Below are 19,652 nucleotides of genomic sequence, written 5' to 3'. Positions count from 1 at the left end.
ACATCATTCAAACAGTGAAGATCAAACATTCAGCTGACATTAACACTTTGAGTGGACTACTTCTTGTGTTGATATGACTGTTTGGTGGGGGGAAGAGCACTTCACACTCACCGGTTACATTTTTCTAGAATGAAACCTTTCAACCCGACTTTACTCTTAAATCTACAGTATTTTACTTTTTACATTGTCATTTTTTCACAATCAACTGTCAAATGTACAAAAAAACCATGAAGCAAACCACTCAGTCACTTTTACCACTTGGTCTGCACATTGTCGCATCTTGTCAGCACTTACAACTGTGACTTTGACCACAACAAAGCGCCATCAGGCTGCAGAGGACCCGGACTTCCACCATGCGGGGGCTTGTTTCCTACAAGTCAGGTTAAAGTAGAAAAAAGCTGAAGCGGAGCACTCTGTGTCTGTGGTGTATGTGACCTGATTTCACAGGCTTCGAAGTTTGTTATGACAACGTTTCTGTGACCCAAAACCTTATTTTTTTTATTACAGGAAGCTGTTACTTACAGTCTGTAGATGAAGAAGCACATACAGAAAAGAAAACACTCATTTGCAGTGTATTTGGAGTAGAAATCGATCAATATTTCTCACAGATCTTTTTCTTTACAAGCATTTTAGGATCAAGAACTTTGAAGATCTGACTTGATGGAAAGAAACACATTGAACACAGAAACATGACATGGACACTGATGCAGCTGTTTTTGGCCTGTAAGTACGACGCAGGCATGTCATTTATCCTTTTAAAAAAATGATCTTAAAGGGTATGAATGAATCTTTTTCAGGTGTTCTCTGCGATACATGGAGAGTGGAATATCAACAGCAACGTATCTGTGCAGTGAAAGGCTCGTCTGTTGTCATTCCTTGTTTGTTTCACCATCCAGAAAGCCAGACAGTGAAGAGAGTTATGTGGGGTTATGTTAAGTTTCCTCACACAAAGGGTCGTTTCGTTTCTGACAGCAGTTTAAATAAAGTCACCAGGAGATTTCAGTATATCGGTGACAAACGTCTGAATTGTTCTTTAAAAATACAACAAGTGGAGCATAATGATGCAGGAATATACACTGTCAGATTTAGTACAGGCAACAAAAAAGGCAAAAGGCTTAGTGATTTTAGCCCGACGTTAAAGGTTGTTGGTAAGTTGTTTTTTTTTCTTATTTTTTTATAAACATCAACTAAACTTGTAACCTGCAAAGTTTGATACTGAAGCAGTGCTCTGCTCTTCTAGATTTGAACATTTCCATGACAAAACCTAATGTGAATGGAACAGTGAAGGAAGGCGACTCCATCAATCTGACCTGCATAAACAGCTGTGATGATCTTTCATCTGCTTTCACCTGGTTTAAAAGTGGAGAACCATTCAGTGAAGGACCTGTACTTTATCTAAGCAACATGTCCTCCACAAACTCTGGAAACTACACTTGTTCTCTGAAGACACACACAGGAACAACTTCAGGAGTCATAAATATTGATGTTGAATGTAAGTATTGGACACAACTTAAATTGGTACGATTTAATTAAAACATTTAGAAAATTTCACTCAAATGAACAAAATAATCAGTTAGTGACTTTACCACATAATTTCTCTGTCGGTTAACAACCCCGGTTTTCTTTCAGATGGCCCGAAGAACACGTCAGTGTCTGTCAGACCATCGTTGGAGATAGACCCCAGCAGCAACTTCACCATGATCTGCAGCAGCCACGCAAACCCCCCAGTGGAGAATTATACCTGGTTTAAAATAGACGAAGATGATAACAATGCAGTCGGACATCAGCCTTTGTTCCTCTCTGCTGAAGGAGGCCAGTATTTCTGCACTGCCACCAACAAACATGGAAGTCAAAACTCCTCTGTTGTGACTTTAAAGATCAAAAGTAAGTTGCCTTATGTGGTTGCTGTTACCAGTTGTTTAGTGAATAATTAAATCATAATGAACTGATTTTTTTTTTTTTCCCTCACTCCTTAACTGTTTTGTTTTGTTGACATTGACTTTGCTTTATCATTGTTTTGGTTCCCACAGACAAAAATACAGAAATTATGATAAAGCACTGTTATTATACTAAATAGGGACATATTAAATGTTTTATTATTTGTTACATAGGATAAGCATAAAAATACATATCTCTTTTGTTTGCTAAAAAAGAAATGTTTTGACCCCAGAGAAGTCGAACAGGCAGTATTTAGGGTTCATTTATTTAATCACTTTTATAAATAATGTAGTGTCACAAGTGTATTTTGTGATACAGAGCTGACACACAACCTTTGTTTCACAGAATATCAGGCGACATTTACCAGAAATGTACTTATCATTCCTACTGTTGCTGTGCTTCTGATTGGGACTGCTGTTATTGCCGTCACAAGGTAAACTGTATTTATTTTATTTTTTGTATTTTGTATTAAGGTTTTTTTTTTAACATAACAGCAAAAAAGGACAACAACAAACAATGACAATACTGACATGACATTAAAGTAGGTTTACTAAATATATATATATATATAACTAAAGATGAACATAAATTAATGTAAGTAATAGCTGTATATGACCTGAGGTGATACAAATAAATGGTGGTTAGAATTGTAAGTATATATAGATATACAATATAGACAAAAAAATCGTGGTGGCTGGTTACACCCCATGGTGTCATGTCCAGAAAACTTTGTTAAGTTAATTCATTCAGTTTTGTCTCGTGTCTGTGTTGTCTTGTGATTTCCTGTTTTATTTTGGTTCCACTTCCTGTCTGTCTCTTGTCACCAGTTTTACTTTCTCCCTTTGGTCTGTTTTCCCGCTCTTGGGATTACCTGTCTCCGCCCTGATTGTTTCCACCTGTGCCCTTACCGTGTATATATAGTCCGTGTCTCCATTTGTCCTGTGCCAGTTCGTCTTGTCCCATGTGTCAGAGAACCAGTGCTTTATCCATGCCACTGCCACTGCCACTGCCACTGTCATTGTCATTGTCATTGTCATTGTCAGGTCTTGTTGTTTTGTTACTTTGTTTGTGAAAGAGTGACTTTCTGTTTGTTTCCTTAGTCTTAGTATTACCTCGTTGGAGTGATTTTTCTGTTTAGTTAATAAAAACCTTATTTTGAAACTTTCGTCTGAGAGTTGTGCATTTGGGTTCTGGTCCATAGTTTAGTCGTGATACAGGGTATGTATGGGTGTATTACGGACAGTTTATATTACGCTGTAGAAGGCAGCTAGATGTTAATAATTTGTAAAACTGATTCTTGTAACCCTCAAACAAAAGGTATTTTTCTCTAATTTAATGAAGAACAATAAGTCATGAACCCATTGTGTAAAGCTGAGTGAGGAAGTGTCTTTCCATTTCAGAAGGATCAGATATGGGCAAAGATAATGCAATCTGCTTTTGAGAAGGACACTGACTTATTTACAGGGACAGCAAGAAATTAAAGAAAAGATTTAAGAAATTCTTTGATGTTGCTGCATGACCAGAGCATGTGAACTGGGGTTGATTTGCAGTGGTTACATGCAGGGCTCACCTCAGGAAACAATTTTGACGGTTTTCGGTCTGTGGTGAAGTTTTTTACATTGCATAAAACAATGTTGTAATCAAATAGAGGAAGTGTGGAATAGAATGAAAGATTATCTGAAAACGTGGTATTTAAATCTGTTTCCCTCTCAACTTTTAAAGGCATCAGACGGAAATGTTGGTTCTATAAAAGCTCATTATAAATGACAGAGATTATGGCTTTAAATGATGAAGACTAAGATGCCATTGCAGGAATTACATGAGGGTAAAGCGGGAAATTCAAGAAACATTCATTTTCACAAATTAAGCTGTAAATTGTATTTATAGCCCCTTTCAGACACGTGCCCCTCTACATTAATCGGATGTTACATAGTCTATAACATGTTTGTTTTTATGTAAAATCATAATTGTGTCAGATAAATGTAGTGGAGTAAAAACAATGACATTTCCCTACAAAATGTATAGCAGAGTGGAAGTATAAATTAGCATTATGGAAATACAAGTGGTGGAAAGTATTTACTTAGTTTCCACCACTGCAATGGAGATTACTGTTTATCAAAATTATATAACAATAATTCTGTTTATCTGTTTCAGACTCAACAGAGAAAGGAAGCAGACACCACAGACAGACTGTGGGGAGGACACACAGGTGGTTATTTCTGGCTTTTTAGTTCATCACTTTCTGTTGTATTCTGACTTTTTCTGGCATCCATTATATTTAGTACACTCTGTATTACACTGCATAACCTGATGAGGTAGTTAATCTAAAACTGTTTCAGGAAACTGACTGTCTTAAATTGTTTAAGTTTATTAACAATTTAAGTCAAGTATTTATTCATAAAGTAACTAGTAAGTAGATTACAGTCATATGCAGCCTTTCTTAATTTTCTCTGGATTAACTAATCTAATTGTTACTGCTATTATTAACTTTTCAACAATAGACTACTTTTTTTTATGTGACCAACATCAAATCTCTACACTTTGGGGGATCACTGAGAATCATTTAGATGCATTACAAACTGTAATAAAAACAAAGATAAAACTAAATCCTAAACTATATGGCATCATAACAGTCAACAAACTGGGATTACACCAATAGTTAAGATTCTGCACACATTTTAGTGCACTTAAAACATAAGATTATTTTTGAGTTCATTCATTGGAATGAGTGACTCACGGTTTCACAGTGTACAACTAGGGCTGTCAGTTGCTCAGTGATTGTCTGCAACTGAGATAGGCAGGTGAAAGGCAAGCTGAACCCACATCCGAAGACTCTGCTAAATATCAAACACACGATTGGTATCAGATAAGAGAACACAGAAGTTGTTTTTGTTGTGTGGGTAGAAGATTTACAGAGAACCTCCTCACAGAAAAGTAAAGGCAGATGTAAGAAGAGGAGAAAATTCTACACTAATTAATCTTGTGTTATTTCTTCATGATTGTGTTCAGCATACAGACTATGTCAACTGGCTCGGCTGTGAAAATATCCAGTCAGACGAGGGAAATCGGTGTGAGGGAGGAACAACAGAAGTCGTCTATGCAACTGTTAACTTCAACAACAAAAGAACGTCAAACACGTGAGATGTTACCTGTATTTATTTTTGTCACATTTGCTGCGTCAGAGGCAAGTGTACTGACTGACTATATCACCGGCAGGGAGCAGCCGAGGAACTGCCATGATGATGCTGAAGATGTGATTTACAGCACAGTGTGGTGCAGGTAAAGCTCAGGAAACACTTTTAATGAACAATTATTTGTTTAAAGCGGATTACATGCAAACATTTTTTCTTCTCTTTTTCAGGAAACAACCGTTGAACCCTTCATATATGGAGCCTTACTGATTTGACAACAAACAGAAACAGGTGTATTGATAGTCATAATGTTTTCAGGGTATATATATTGCTCTATATTTTACAATATTTTGAGATTTGCTGCACCTGCATTGCAGTAAATATAAAAAATATTGCTGTTGCAATGATTCTGTTGGCTGTGTGAGTATTAGAATTCACAAAGAGTCTGTAGTATAGAGTGTTTCATTGTTCTTCTTGTGCCTGATTCAATAAAAAAGGAACGACTGGTGGTCTGAGACCCATTCTGACATATTTTCACATCATGCCTTTTCTTGTCTCTGATGGTGAAGTCTGCTTGCAGCCAAAATTATTGTCAAATGGTGAAAAAGTTTCATCAAAGAGAAAAAAAAACAACAACCAAGATTTGTATTTTTAATGCATGTTTTTGTATTTCTTTCATCACACCTCTGGGTCAAACGTGTGGTTTGTGCATGCACCCACCGGCTGTAAAGTTTTTTTTCTGGCGTGTTTTCAAATCACATACACTCTTGTGGTTCTGGCGCTGTGAAAGTTCATTAGCTTTCTGTAGTCTTCAGTTCCTGAGCTCAACAAGAGTTATCTAAAATGATGTTGCCAACTGTAAACCTCCAGCAATTGTAGCAGGTTCAACAGGCAGTAAAAACTGGGAAAATGTGAAAGAAATAAAATGCATAGACATTTATTTCTTATTAAATTTGGTACATTTGCTCACAGCTAGTGGTCTTTCTTTTTATTGATGCAACAATGTGCCAATGTACCAAAGAGGATAAAGTCCCCATAGTTCCACCTAACACATACAGAAATATACACAACATAGAGTCTGCATGCAAGTCTTCACGGCAAAAACTGCCTAATGCTGCGTAAAAGTTCTTCAACAAATTGTAACAAGAGAACCAAGAGAATGAGGTGACACTTGTGTCTTCTAGTCTGCCTTTAGAACTGCGCTGATTTACTACCCTTATAACATTGTCAGACCCATAATGGACAGTTTAATAAAAAACATCAAAAGAATCTTCTTCCTTGTCAAAACCTGATCTACATTACCCACGCTGCAACTCAACCGCCCACCGTGCAATCGGAGATTCATTTGTGTTATGATAGCGGCTAATGTTGCCTCGAAACTCTAGTCAGAAGCAGAGATGAGGAGCGAGCTATAGAGGTCTGGTGGGCTCCACACCTCCAGACGTTTCATTTTCAAACGTGTAGTCTTCAGTCCCGACCGACGCTGACTCAAGTGACATTACTTGAGGCAATATCAGATTTCACGCAGCCCCCCTCACCTCCCTTTTTTCACTTTCACTGTAGTTGCAAAAAAAATATCAGGGTGCAAACTAGAGTACGGTCCCCTCCCCAAGACCTCTGAACAGACATGATGAATAAAATGATGTGTAAAAGTGTGGAGTTCCCCCTTTTCAGTAGCTGCTACTGGTACAGTATATAAAATGTACATGTTCAACAATAGATCCCATGTATGCAGATATTATAACTTTCCATTTAAGAACCAAATTACCAAAGATAACCATTGAACCTGTATAAAACAAATAGGCTAAACAATGCTCAACAATTGAATACAGACAACCTCATAGTAACACTTGGTCAGAATGGTCTAATTGTATTAAAAATATCACAATGCCAAAGTACCTCTGACTGTGCCACAAAAAAGTGGCATAAGCATGTGACATATTTCCTCTGTGCAGGGCCTGGTTTCATACGCTTACATCCAAATTTGAGCTGTGCATTGAGTTTGTGGTGTGTGTGACCTGATTTCAGGGGCTGAGAACAATCAGAAACTTTATATAAAGCTTTGCTCTGTAGAGGTAGAGGAGAGAAGACATGGTCATTTGTGTTTTTTGGTATTTTGAGTTGAAAACGATCAATGTAGCCAAAACCGTTCGCAAAGAATTTAAGATCAAATAGATGCTTTGTTATTACTTAGACAGAGTTTCAACATGTGTCTTCACCACAGAAACCTGACACGGACTCTGATGCTACTGTTTCTATATGGTAAGTACAACATTTAAATCTTAAGGTAACATTTAAAGAATTAAATTATTTATGCAGTAATGCATTTTTTTTTTCAGGTGTCCTCTGCGATGAATATAAAGTGGAATATCAACAGGGACATATCTGTGCAGTGAAAGGCTCGACTGTTGTCATTCCTTGTTCATTTCACTATCCAGGCAATCAGATAGTGGACAGAGTTATGTGGGGTCATGAGAGGCATAATATTTATGATGGTCCTTTCATATATGAAAGCATATCCAATAATACGCTCCCAAGATTTCACTATAATGGTGACAAAAAACACAATTGTTCTTTGGAAATAAGCCACGTAGAGCCTAATGATACAGGGAAATATACCTTTAGATTCATAACTGACTCTGCAGTTGGCAAATGGACTGGTGTAGAGGGCTCAACATTAAAGGTTGGTGGTAAGTTTTCTTTTTCTTTTTCATAAACTAACTATAGTTGTAAATCTTCTCCGCACTTCAAGCTGTAAAGTTTGATACTGAAGCAGTGCTCTGCTCTTCTAGATTTGAACATTTCCATGACAAAACCTAATGGGAACAGAACAATGAACGAAGGCGAGTCCGTCAATCTGACCTGCATAAACAGCTGTGATGATCTTTCATCTGCTTTCACCTGGTTTAAAAGTGGAGAACCATTCAGTGAAGGACCTGTACTTTATTTAAGCAACATGTCCTCCACAAACTCTGGAAACTACACTTGTTCTCTGAAGTCACACACAGGAACAACTTCAGGAGTCATAAATATTGATGTTGAATGTAAGTATTGGACACAACATCATCACTTTACAGAAAGAGAATTCAATTGGTACGATTTAATTAAAACATTTAGAAAATTTCACTCAAATGAACAAAATAATCAATTTCTCTGTCAGTTAACAACCCCGGTTTTCTTTCAGATGGTCCGAAGAACACGTCAGTGTCTGTCAGACCATCGTTTGAGAAAGACCCCAGCAGCAACTTCACCATGATCTGCAGCAGCCACGCAAACCCCCCAGTGGAGAATTATACCTGGTTTAAAATAGACAAAGATGACAACAAAGCAGTCGGACATCAGCCTTTGTTCCTCTCTGCTGAAAGAGGCCAGTATTTCTGCACTGCCACCAACAAACATGGAAGTCAAAACTCCTCTGTTGTGACTTTAAAGATCAAAGGTAAGTTGCGTTACATGCTCATGATACAACTGGTCCTTTAGGCTGTTTGAAGGGCAGGGGTGAAAAAATGTTTTTAAAATGGCACCAGATGCATGTGGTGGAGCTTCAGTGCACAGACAGCGGTGATGCATATTGAAACAGTTACATACCCCATTTCACGTAAAGCACCCTTGAAGGCCCCCGTATCATGTTTTTTTCATTTTAAGGACACCCACTTAAGAGCACCCTAGATAGCACTAGGGCACTTTTGCTATTTTATTTTATATATATAGTTTAAGGATCATAAATGTTTAATCCAATCAATCACTTTTGAGTAGATCACATTGGATTTAATTCTTGTGCTCTTTCCTTTGTTACACAGAATATCAGGCAACGCCTAACAGTAAAATATATCTACTTATCCTTCCTCTTGTTGCTGTGCTTCTGATTGTGACTGCTGTTATTGCCCTCAGAAGGTAGCTGTATTTACACTGTATCACTATTATATCTCATACACAACAACCATGAGATGTTTTTCCGAAGTCTGTTCTTGTGTTTTTAGACTCAACAAAAAAAGGACAACAGCATCAGAGGCGGACCGTGAGGACGACACAGAGGTAGCACTCTCATATTACTAGTGTTAGTGTGTGTCTGATTTGTATGTAAATTAAAGCTGTGCCACATAAACTGTGTGCTGTACGTTACAGGTTAAGCTTTTAGTTGCATTGAGGTTGTCTGCAAACCCTAATCTGATGTTCTGCACTCATTCTGCACTCATTAATCATGTGGTTATATATTCAGAATGCAGTGTATGCCAACTGGCCTGTTTTAGACAAAAACCAATCACAAGAGGGAAGCCAGAGTGAGGGAGCAACAGTGGAACTCATCTACGCAATGGTTGACTTTCACACCAAGAGAAAGTCGAACATGTGAGATATCCTTACAACTGTTTCCTATTTTTCAAGTAACAATTTATGTTGCGTGAGAGACACATGTATTTGTCAACTGTATCACCTGCAGGCAGCAGCATATGGACTCCCATCCCGATGACGAAGACGTGATTTACAGCACGGTGTGCAAGTAAGGCTCAACAAGAACTTACACATTTCATCAATAATGGTTTCCTTAAGGCAAGTGCATGTGTTTTTCTTTTTTTCTTTTTCAGGAGCCAGCCGTCGTACTCTTCTGAGCCTTGATTTGACACGTGCCAAGAGGGGTAGTGACATGATATTTTTAGGGTATTTGGTTTATGATTTTTTGGTTTTTATTTCCTTACACTGTCAAAATCTGACAACAAGAAAAAAAAAACAACACAGCTGGAACTCTTCCCCTTTCCCGACACTAATACTTGTAACTAAAAGAAAAGAAAAAAGTTCAACAGAATCTCAATAAATGTTTATCTAAGGTTGCAGTAAACAATGTACTCTTAAGATCAGTGAGGTATAAATCAACAGAAACTTTAATAGAAATTAAAAACACTCCTCTGGTACACGTGAAATAAAAATGTGCACTGAGCCTCTGTTCTCATCATGTTATGGTCTGTAAAGGTGATACACATTAAAACATAATCTGATGGGAAATGTATTTAAACAGGCTGCTCAGAGGATAAATGTTTTGATATACATCATTACTATAATTGCCATGATTGTGTTAGTTGCACAGTGAGAACCTATAAAATGTATTCAGTCTATAGTGTGCCATTTTCTTTTCTTGATTCAACACAAGCGACTGTGAGACTCAGACGGTGACACATCCCGGATGGCGTCCTCCCACTAGTCTATCTTCCTGAAGTCAGTCAAAGTCAATAACAAAAGATGATCAAAAATCCTCTCAGAGTGTTGTTTTTTTTTAATGCATGTTATTGTATTTCTTTCATTGTGCCTCTGGATCAAAAGTGCGCCATCAGCTGTTAAGTTGTTTTCTGCTGCTAAGAGTTTTACATATTGATAGATGCTCTTGTGTTGTGGTCTTGGCACTGTGTGCAAAAGTTAATTTGCTTTCTGTGGTCTTTAGTTCCTGAGGCTCCCAGGTTACTAAAATCATATACCCACTAACACAATTGCAACGGCTTCAACAGGCTGTAAAAGATAGAAATGTGTGAAAGAACTGAGATACAGGCTTTTGTGTGAGGTAGAAACTCAAATAAGTGCAACACAAAAACACTATACAGTAAAACAGTAAAAAGAAGTGTTTTTGCTTTTCATGTTAAAACAATTTTTACTCATTGACTCCAATTAAGCTTCAGTTTTCTTTCTTTCATTTCTTTTCACAACATATGTCTGGTTGTCCTCTGGGGCTTTTGTCATGAATGTGGATGATGAAAAAACACACACCTGCACATTTAATATCATTAGTAAATATGTAAGCTATACCTGCAATGTGTGCTTTTATTTGCAACCAAGTGGGCAAAATGGCTTTGACATTTCCTCTTGTATACTGTATCTGAGACAATAAACAACCCTGCAAACAGCTCCTCTGTTTTTTTTTATAAAAACTTTATTTTTGAACTTTGAACTATTTCCGGCCACAGGACTCTATGACTGTATTGCTATTTTAGTTTATAGAAGTGATGGTGGTAGTGTGGTGAAGACAGGTCTTAATACCTTTTTGGTCTGACAGCCTGAATCTAACATGACTCCTGACCTGGGAGTGCAGTCCAAGTTGCCATGGTAATGTAGCCCACCCGCACAAAATGAAACAGAAACACCAATCTTGGGTGTTTTAGCAAGATAACTTTTTTTTTTTTTTTTTACCCGAAGAGCACAGCGTCCATGTGTGAAATCATTTGGTGCTGCAGATGTCTGGTTGAAATGAAAAAAGTCCCTGCACTCCTTGATGCATACCCAAAACTTTACCTCAAATTTCAGGTTATTCTGCCCTCTGCTGACCATTTGACAGCATAGCACTCTGAGACAAGTTACAGACACCTCCCTTGCTCTTATACAGGCAACACACAACCTCAGTGGATGAGTGGGTGTCATGTGAGACACAGCTTGTAACGGGATAAAAGGTCATCACAGGACACTCATTATATTATAACTATAAACATCTGCAGGTTGAGCGTGTTTCCCTTTATTGACAGTAACAGGATCTCCTTTACGTGTGGATTTCTCACTGAAAACACAGCACACAGCATTAGTAGTGGAGCTTTATGCAAGAGCTACAAACATGCTTCCTCAGTCTGAATTCACAAAATGAAACAAACCTGACCTTGCTATGCTAAGGGGGGGGGCAATGTGCTTATAAAGTGTTTCATAGGAACTGGTCCAGTCCTGCTACTCTGTGGACTTTGTTTTAATGTTCTTTCAATGTGGGGGTTACTTGTTGAATGTTTTATTTTATATTGATCTAGGGAAAAGCCTGGTTTTCTAACGACCAGTTGGGTGTGCAGCCACACACAGACATTTTTCTTTCAGGGCCTGAAAGCTTTGTCACCATATAACCAACCAGAAATATGACAATCTTTGTTTAAGGACATTTAAAACGACCCAAAAAGTGTCATTTTAATCGCAGCAAATACTTTTGTGCCACAAGCCATCAAGCTGAGTGCAAATGTTCCTCTTCAGGTTTCTCTAAGGAGAGAACATCAAGCACCTTAATGTAACAGATTGAAAACATAAGAAATATGTTTCATAATAACAAAAATAAAAAGGGACACAAATGTTTCTCTTACACACCATTTGGGCCATTTTTCATTAAGGGTTCAACTTCTGCTTCTTAAACTAACAGTACAAATCCAAAACACAATAAAATGTAGTCATATTTTAATTTAAAGAAAGCAAAATCAGGACCAACATCACTGGAAACTGGAATTATTGGATGTCTTTAGAGGAAGGTTGAGGATTTAGGCTACAGCACAGTGTCCTAATTTATAACTTTTCCACACGTGAACTTGCTTAGTCACCCTCCATATTCCAGAAATATACCAATATGAGTCATTAAGAAAGTCAACTTTATTAGTTGACGCCCATTTCTGACAAAACGAAACTTTACAGGACGTACGGAAGTGAAAAGACAGTCGCCGGTAACACCGCCGCTCCAGCAGAGATGACTTCTGGGCTTTTCCTTTCCTAATAAACGGAAAGGTGGAAAAAAGGGTCGCACCCAGCTCGGGTAAGCCTCCTAAAAAACGTTCATTGTTTTGTATAAAGCTGTGGGGGGGGAATGATAGCGTCAGACCTTACGTTGTGACAAACGAGGCATAAACAAATCCTATTAGCTTCAGTGGCTATCAGACCCCGCTGTCACAGGACACGTCTGAGTAAGTCTGGCTCAAACGGGGCTCACATGTAACGCGGTTGACACCTGCCATTGCACCTGCACGTTTTTAATTCATGACTGTTTATCTGGGACGTGAGACAGGGGAGCATACTAGCTCATGTGAGCTAACGTACGCAGCTCTTCTTACAGTATAGCCTTTACGGAGCGGGGTGGTGGGCTAGTTACGCTAACTCGCTGCTAACGTGTAAGCGAGGTCGCTCATTTAGTGTGTTGTGGCTGCGGCCGATAAATGTGTCGTTCAGACTGTGATAACAACGCTCTCTACTGGTGCTACTGGTGGTGCTGGTGGTGGTGGTTTTGTTTAGTTAGCGTTCTCAGGTTTGCGCTTGTCAAATGAGGTTGTAGGCTGCAAAAGAAACAGGAAATGACGTATTCAGAGTTTTTGGAAAAGCGAATATTGAGATTGGCTGAACGAAGCAGCCGAAGATCTGTTCATGAAGGAGAGGTATCACTCCGCACTTGATAAACGTTGTCCCACCTTCTGGGCTCAATTTTTCTTAGCATTTTTCATGCTTACTAAAATTGCCACTAGTATATGATTTTATATTATGTTTCAGTGACAGTGTTTTTGTTTTTTTATTATGATTTTATTTACCTAAGTAAACAGGCTTCATATACACTACTCACAAAAAGTTAGGGATATTCCACGTTCGGGTGAAATTTATGGAAAATGTAAAAAGTTGATGCTACAGTGATATTATATCATGAAAGTAGGGCATTTAAGTAGAAGGTCAAATTAAGATCACCTGGAAAGGTTATAGTGCATTTTATGTACATTCTGAAATTTCATCCGAAAGCCGAATATCCCTAACGTTTTGTGAGTTGTGTATAATTAAGTAGGCTACACTCCAAAGCCAGTCATTTGCATTTTTTCCATATTAAGAATTTGCAGACTTGGAGATATATTTTGTGTATTTTCATGAATAACATAATTACTAAAATTGGTATTTCTTAGTGTGAAAATAAGTTGTCATAAACTTTGAACATGTATGCACAGAATTAAATGTATATCTCTCTCTTTTTACTGGCCCTGATGGACCAGAGCTGCAAAAAACTTATTTAGTTTTCAAATGAGAACACTGCTGACTGTGGGTTTAAACAGTAAAGGTAATTGTTTCCTCAGAGTGTAGCCACAAATCCAGAGAGTTTCATCAGAGAGAGATGAGAGCAGTGATTTCACAGATTAATTTTTAATTTCCATAAGTGATTTTTTTTCAGAAAGTAATGATGATAGTAATAATAATAGTAATAATCAGATTATACATTTTACACTCTAAAACACCAGAATAAATCTGCAGATGGATAGGAGTGTCTACTAACCCTGTTTTGCCTGTATGTAAATGCCTATCTAATGCTGCCCTTTGCCCCCTAATTAATAGCAGCACTGTGTGTAAAATATTTTATGAATAAGTAAGTTTATAGCAAGTTTTCTACAGAAGAGTACTTGGATATTTTCTTCTTTTAACTAGTTAATTTTTCTAAAGCATATTTTTTTTTAGGTCTAGTGACAGTGAGACCTCTTTTCTTTTTCTCCTCTTTGGCTGAAGTCAGTTTATTATTGGGTGTTAGTTAGCGGGACTAAAGGTGGGTGTGCAGTGGCTCTCTGACACTATTTCCATTTCTATCACTGCACAATATGATTATTTGTCAATTTGTTGAGTAAGACTGCTCAAAGTTCAAATAATAGAAACAGCTTTGCTCTGGGTGGTGGAGCTGAACGCAGTCTCACCAGGCCTCAGCTGGCAGAATTGAAAGTGAAAGGATTCTGCTACGGGGTGGGACATACATGTAATCTCACGTTAGAGTTAAACTTGTTTATTCATTTGCAGACATCTCTGAAGTCTGAAGATGAAGTGTTCTTGTGGCCATAATGTTTTGGAGAAAACAGCCAAGTTCTGCAGTGAATGTGGTCGGAAGCTGTCTGTCCAACCTGCAAACACACAAGGTAAGTACATTCATTTAGAAATCTGGTTTAATATAATATGTTTTATTTTCTTTCAGTTTGTTAATACAGCATCCAAAATATAATTAGAAAAAAAATAAATGTCACTTTCTTCCTAAATTACTAACTGCTTGACATGAAAATCGTGAAACAAATGGTCATTGGCAGGTTAAACAAACAGCGTCTTTACATACTGAGTAAGTTGACATTGAGAGCAAGGTCTGTATTGTGACCTACTTTATAAAGAGCCCATGGGGAAAATGCAAACTTGAGCCATGTGACATCATGTTCAAGTTTAGGTGTTTTGTTTGTAACTGATAATTAAGTAAAGATAAGTAATACAAATAAAAAGCCCAGATGGGTCCATAGTAATAATACATGAATTATGTTTTATGTTATGATTGTACTCATTATGGAGATGGCTGTCCAAACTATATTCTTTGCAATGTTTGAATGCGTCTTTTTCTATCTTTTTTTTTCTTACCCCAGCCTCCAGAGTGCTAATGACACAGGCGCTTACCTTGATTACTGCTCAGCAGTCTGGTTGGCTGTAGCCAAAAATGTTTAAGCTCCAAATTGCTCAGAATAAAGCTGCAAAGCTCGTACTGCCCTGTCCGTTGGCATGAGAGGTTGGCATGCAATCTAATGAGTTTCTTTTGGAATATTTGTTACTGTGAACAATCAAATTGTCTGTACTCATACATAACTGAGAGAAAGCATAGATAGATAGATAGATAGATACTTTATTTATCCCGAGGGAAATTCATGATTCAAGCATAGCCACAATACCAGGCAGGCTACTACCCGTGTTCTATGTATTGTTTCATATGTATGTTTTGTTGTGTGTGGACTCCAGGTGATTTGGATTCGCCTCCTGTTGCTAACTCCCAGACCAACAGCACTGTGTAGTTTTTACATATGTCTCTGGATGCAGTCTGAATTGTATACTACATGTTTTTAATCCAGATACAAACGATCAGCCCAAATCCTTGGTAGCAGACACAGAGGCTGAGAAATCGGTGTCTCCTGTGGGCAGCAAGGACTCCAATAAATCCCCCAAACGTCCGAATGATGAGACCATCAGCAACCCAAAGAAAAGGGTGAGTGCAGCTAATGTCCCAGGTTCCCACAGGGTTCTGTTGGTTTTCTGTAATTGATTTAGCAAATGCATATTTTAACATTCCTGCTCATTCTTACACACAGTTCTGGTTCACTTCCACTTTCAATTCCCACACACATTCTTTGAAAACGAAAGTCAAACAATTCTAAGCTAATTATTATATACTGACATTACTGAAATAGCTTTTAGAAGAAACAAACATCAACAAAATAAGTTTGATTGTATTGTTTTATATTATAATATGATGTCCTAACTGGGGGCACACTAAGTGATGCAGTGCAATGGGGTTTTGAGCTTTTTTTTTTTTTTTTTTTGAGCTGAACTTTTGTCAGTTGGCCTGTTTCTGTTTATTCCTGTTGCTCAAAGTGGAAGCACTGCATATGGATGAGGAACAACTGATTCATGAAGCTAAAATAAGTAGTATAAGTACTATATGATACCTCCTCATTTAAGTACAAAAAGCTAAATGTGGAGGCAGCCGGCTGGAGGGAAATCACCAGGGACCTGGGAGTTTCTTGTTAAAGAACACACCATAGCTAATAACAACCTAAATAAAAAACAAATTAAGCAAGTACTCACCCATCTTTTACTTGAGTGTTGATGATGATGGTACATGGTTTGTTTAAGGGGCAGCAGAAGTACATATTTAAAGATTCTATGTGGACAGAAAGCATCCGACATAATTCAATGCAATAGTCAGACGTCTGCATGCAGTCAGGACAAGCTATTAGTAATAAAGTGGTTTGTAACACTGTTCCTCTTCTTTATGGTCATCATAGAAAAAAAAGAAGAAGAAAAACAAAAAGAAGAAAGATGGCACCTTGTCTTTAGACCAAGATCCAAGCCAGTCCGAACTGTCCCAAGTCTCCCTGGGAGACAACCAGGGGCAGACGACAAAGGGCGAAAGAGAGTCCTCTGACAGTGAAAGCTCAGATAATGCAATGGATGAAACACCAGAATCACTCCAAGATGGGCTTTCCCTAGAGAGCCAGCCTAGTTCCTTAACAGCTAACACTCCTGCTGCACCATCTGAACACGCACAAGTCATACAAGGTGAAACAACTGCAGCCCCAATGGAGACCGCAAGCTCTGAGGAAGCTCCGGGTAACCCTGATGAGGGAGAGAGCAATGCACCGAAATCAACTCAGGATCAAAGACTCAAGACAGCACTGACTGACACTAAAAATAAACAGCCCACATCAGAGGACAGCAAGAGTACGACTCCTCAGTCAGATTCAGGCAAAGGGACAAAGGCCACTAACTCTAAAGAGCAAAAGACTGACAAGAACTCAAAGAACAAGAAAGACACGGTCCCCACAAAACAACCTGCACTGGATCAGAATGCCAACGTGGAGCTGAAAGTGAAACAGACAGGACAAACCAAACCGAAGGGAAAGAGTCAGCAGGAGCAGAAACAGAAGCAGGCTCCTGCAGCTGAACAAAAGATGGTTTTTGGCTCTCAGGAACCATCAAAGGTAATGCTGGCTAAAATTTTATTAAAACAATCGTTGTTTACAAATAAGCTGTAATTTTATTTGTTTAGTGAAGAAAGAGTTTAAGTTGTATATTTGACAGACAGTTTTAATGCTGCTTTTACAGGCTCACAGCACAGGCTCAAGTGTTGACCCACAGGGGAAGGTTGAGGACATGGTGGTTCAGCAGTCTGGTAGCGCACAGGACTCAACTGCTGCAAAAACAGACACTGACAAGGAAGGTAAAGTTGGCAGAAAGGATAACAACGAATCCAGCACCCCAGCGGCACCGCCACCCAAAAGGTGATGAAGTTCTCTCATATCCTTGTACACATTTGATTTAGTTATTTTGTGTCAGTGCATTACATTTGCTACATCTGTATTTATTTGTTTTTGCTTTGTAGGCTGACCAGGAACAATACCATTGCTGCACGTGAGAGACTCACAATTTACTTCCATGCAGTTCTCTCAAAGGATTTCAAATTCGATCCAAAAGAAGATCGTATCTTCATCAGGGCAGGGCGCCAAATTGGGAAATGGGAGGAAGATGCGGTTGAGCTGTCTGTGTCCAGGTACTTGAATTAATGGTTAATGAAGTTCAGATGGTGGCCTGATACATAGGCATAACAAACAACAAAAAATTATCCTGCAAAATCCACATATCTTTTTCTTGATTACTAAAAAATAATATAACAATTAAAAAGAGTAAACATAGAATACATTTACTATTACGTTGCAATGGCATTGTCACGAAACTTTGCCTTTTAGGCAAATTGCTATAAAATCAAGCTAAGTTTTCTTTCAGTACACAATCCCCACTGCTAGGTACAGCCAGCCATAGCAGTGGACTGGTCAACTGCAATGCCGACTACTGGCCCTGTGGTGATGGGTTGGAATTCAGCCCTACTGTTTAATTCCCTGCTCCAGAAAATAAAAGAGTGCTCACTGACATAACACTACGTACATTTGAATTTATTTTCCTTTCCATGCAGGGATCTTGGAGAACATGGTTTTCTGGTGGAGGGCAGTTTGCAAACAATCAAAAGGGAAGCTGAGTCTGTGTCGATACCGTACAAATATGTTGTCTACAACAATAAAAAGGAAAAATATGAGTATGAGTTCATATACAAACTGGATTCTACACAACCAACCAACAGATGTTTGTTTGTGAAACCCCACCTCCTTAATCAAGAAGGTAAATGCATTCTTACCTGAGGCTATTTGTAATTACATCTGCCTGCTTGGTATCAGCATTTGAACATTATATTTTGATTATTATTCTGAAATTTCTGTCATTTTTCTTTTTCCTTAAAGGGGACTGGCATCAATATGATGACATCATCTGTGCAGAGCCATCAAAGAACTTGCTCAAACGCCTTAAAGAAAAGTTCTTACCTGAACAAAAGAATAATCTGATTCAAGGCAGAGAGATTGCAGGGAATATAATGCTGGAGACCATCTTTGATCTTCTCAGGAGCTGGACTGATGTCAATTTGAGAAGTTTTCTGATCCAGTTGAATCAGTTCTTTGAGGTTTATGGGGAACCTTTTGTGTATGAGGAACAAGAAAAGAAATGGTACTCCTTAGACTATGGGAAAGATAATGTAAGTTTGTAAATTCATAATATTCATACATTAGCATACACCATCTAGAAACAACCCGATAATGTTACTCTCAAATCACCTTTGTTTACTAGGTGAGGAGGATGCTCAAGGAATTCATGCTGACAAACGTGATTCCTCAGTTGGTGAAGGACGGAGATGGGAAGATGCTTTACATTCAAGATCCCATGAGGGCAGCTGTGATCATGTTTTGTGTGTGGAGACATTATAGCAATTCAGACTGAATGATGCTGAACTTAATCGGCTCTGCACTGCATTGTGCCTGTTCCCAAACTAAACAAAGAGGATTTCCTTCAATACTGGGCAGATTTTTCACAAAATGTCTCAATTCTCAAAAAGTAGGTACCTAATGTTTGTGAATAATCCAGTAATTTTGAAATGACACTTATGATCTACTGACTAAGAGTAATAATTTAGTGATTTCTCAAATAATTAATTTTCTGCTCAGATGCTCATAAAATTATCTTTGTTGTAGTCTGCAAGAAAAGTTGGTGTCTGTGATAAATGCTGTGAAAACAGCGGGAATGCCCCGATGGATTCTGGTACTACCGCTCCTCCACCTCCTCAAAGGCACCACAAAGCCCTTTGAAATACCAACTTGTGTAAACTCGAAGTACGACTTATCCTGGGCAGGTTTGCAAGGCCTTGAAAGGAGTGCCTTAGTATACATGAACAGTCAAGATAAAAAGTAAGATTCTCCTTTACCTTTGAAGTACATAAAATACTTG

The 19,652-nt window shown here is 38.2% G+C and overlaps 2 protein-coding genes and 1 long non-coding RNA gene across 12 annotated transcripts in view; 2 read left to right on the top strand and 1 right to left on the bottom strand.

Moving 5' to 3' along the window:
- The first annotated feature begins 437 nt into the window (after nt 1-437).
- On the top strand, nt 438-10,957 carry LOC127356864 (B-cell receptor CD22). 10 transcript variants are annotated; one of them, XM_051388912.1, is made up of 9 exons: nt 438-723; nt 798-1,148; nt 1,241-1,492; nt 8,254-8,508; nt 8,870-8,963; nt 9,050-9,104; nt 9,289-9,416; nt 9,508-9,567; nt 9,653-10,957. In XM_051388912.1, exons 1-9 carry the CDS (start codon nt 690-692, stop codon nt 9,681-9,683), a joined length of 1,260 nt encoding a protein of 419 aa, XP_051244872.1. In that variant the 5' UTR covers nt 438-689; the 3' UTR covers nt 9,684-10,957. The 10 variants fall into 10 exon arrangements, 9 of the variants coding, with proteins under 9 accessions (XP_051244872.1, XP_051244871.1, XP_051244870.1 ...); XM_051388911.1 differs by lacking the exon at nt 8,254-8,508 and adding an exon at nt 1,630-1,884 and having other exon boundaries at nt 445-723; XM_051388910.1 differs by lacking the exons at nt 8,254-8,508; nt 8,870-8,963; nt 9,050-9,104; ... (1 more) ...; nt 9,508-9,567; nt 9,653-10,957 and adding exons at nt 1,630-1,884; nt 2,284-2,371; nt 4,093-4,147; ... (1 more) ...; nt 5,155-5,217; nt 5,300-5,606 and having other exon boundaries at nt 459-723.
- Nucleotides 10,958-12,462: 1,505 nt separating this feature from the next.
- LOC127356015 (E3 ubiquitin-protein ligase rnf213-alpha-like) overlaps nt 12,463-19,652 on the top strand; it is a 32,153-nt gene continuing 24,963 nt past the window's right edge. The window contains 12 exon segments of the mRNA XM_051387404.1: nt 12,463-12,600; nt 14,598-14,713; nt 15,677-15,810; nt 16,610-17,305; nt 17,430-17,605; nt 17,707-17,874; nt 18,295-18,497; nt 18,617-18,906; nt 18,999-19,136; nt 19,139-19,189; nt 19,192-19,262; nt 19,400-19,612. Of these exon segments, the coding sequence (XP_051243364.1) occupies nt 14,617-14,713; nt 15,677-15,810; nt 16,610-17,305; nt 17,430-17,605; nt 17,707-17,874; nt 18,295-18,497; nt 18,617-18,906; nt 18,999-19,136; nt 19,139-19,189; nt 19,192-19,262; nt 19,400-19,612 (2,237 nt within the window). The 5' untranslated portion in view covers nt 12,463-12,600; nt 14,598-14,616.
- LOC127356016 (uncharacterized) lies at nt 15,748-16,591 on the bottom strand. The gene is made up of 2 exons (XR_007881878.1): nt 16,410-16,591; nt 15,748-15,857 (listed from the first exon to the last, which is right to left on the bottom strand). It is a non-coding gene; the product is annotated as an uncharacterized LOC127356016 (long non-coding RNA).

This window comes from Dicentrarchus labrax, unplaced genomic scaffold (assembly GCF_905237075.1).
Source record: "Dicentrarchus labrax unplaced genomic scaffold, dlabrax2021, whole genome shotgun sequence".
In the NCBI taxonomy this organism is placed as follows: Eukaryota; Metazoa; Chordata; class Actinopteri; family Moronidae; genus Dicentrarchus; species Dicentrarchus labrax.
This window is presented reverse-complemented; position numbering and strand designations above follow the sequence as displayed.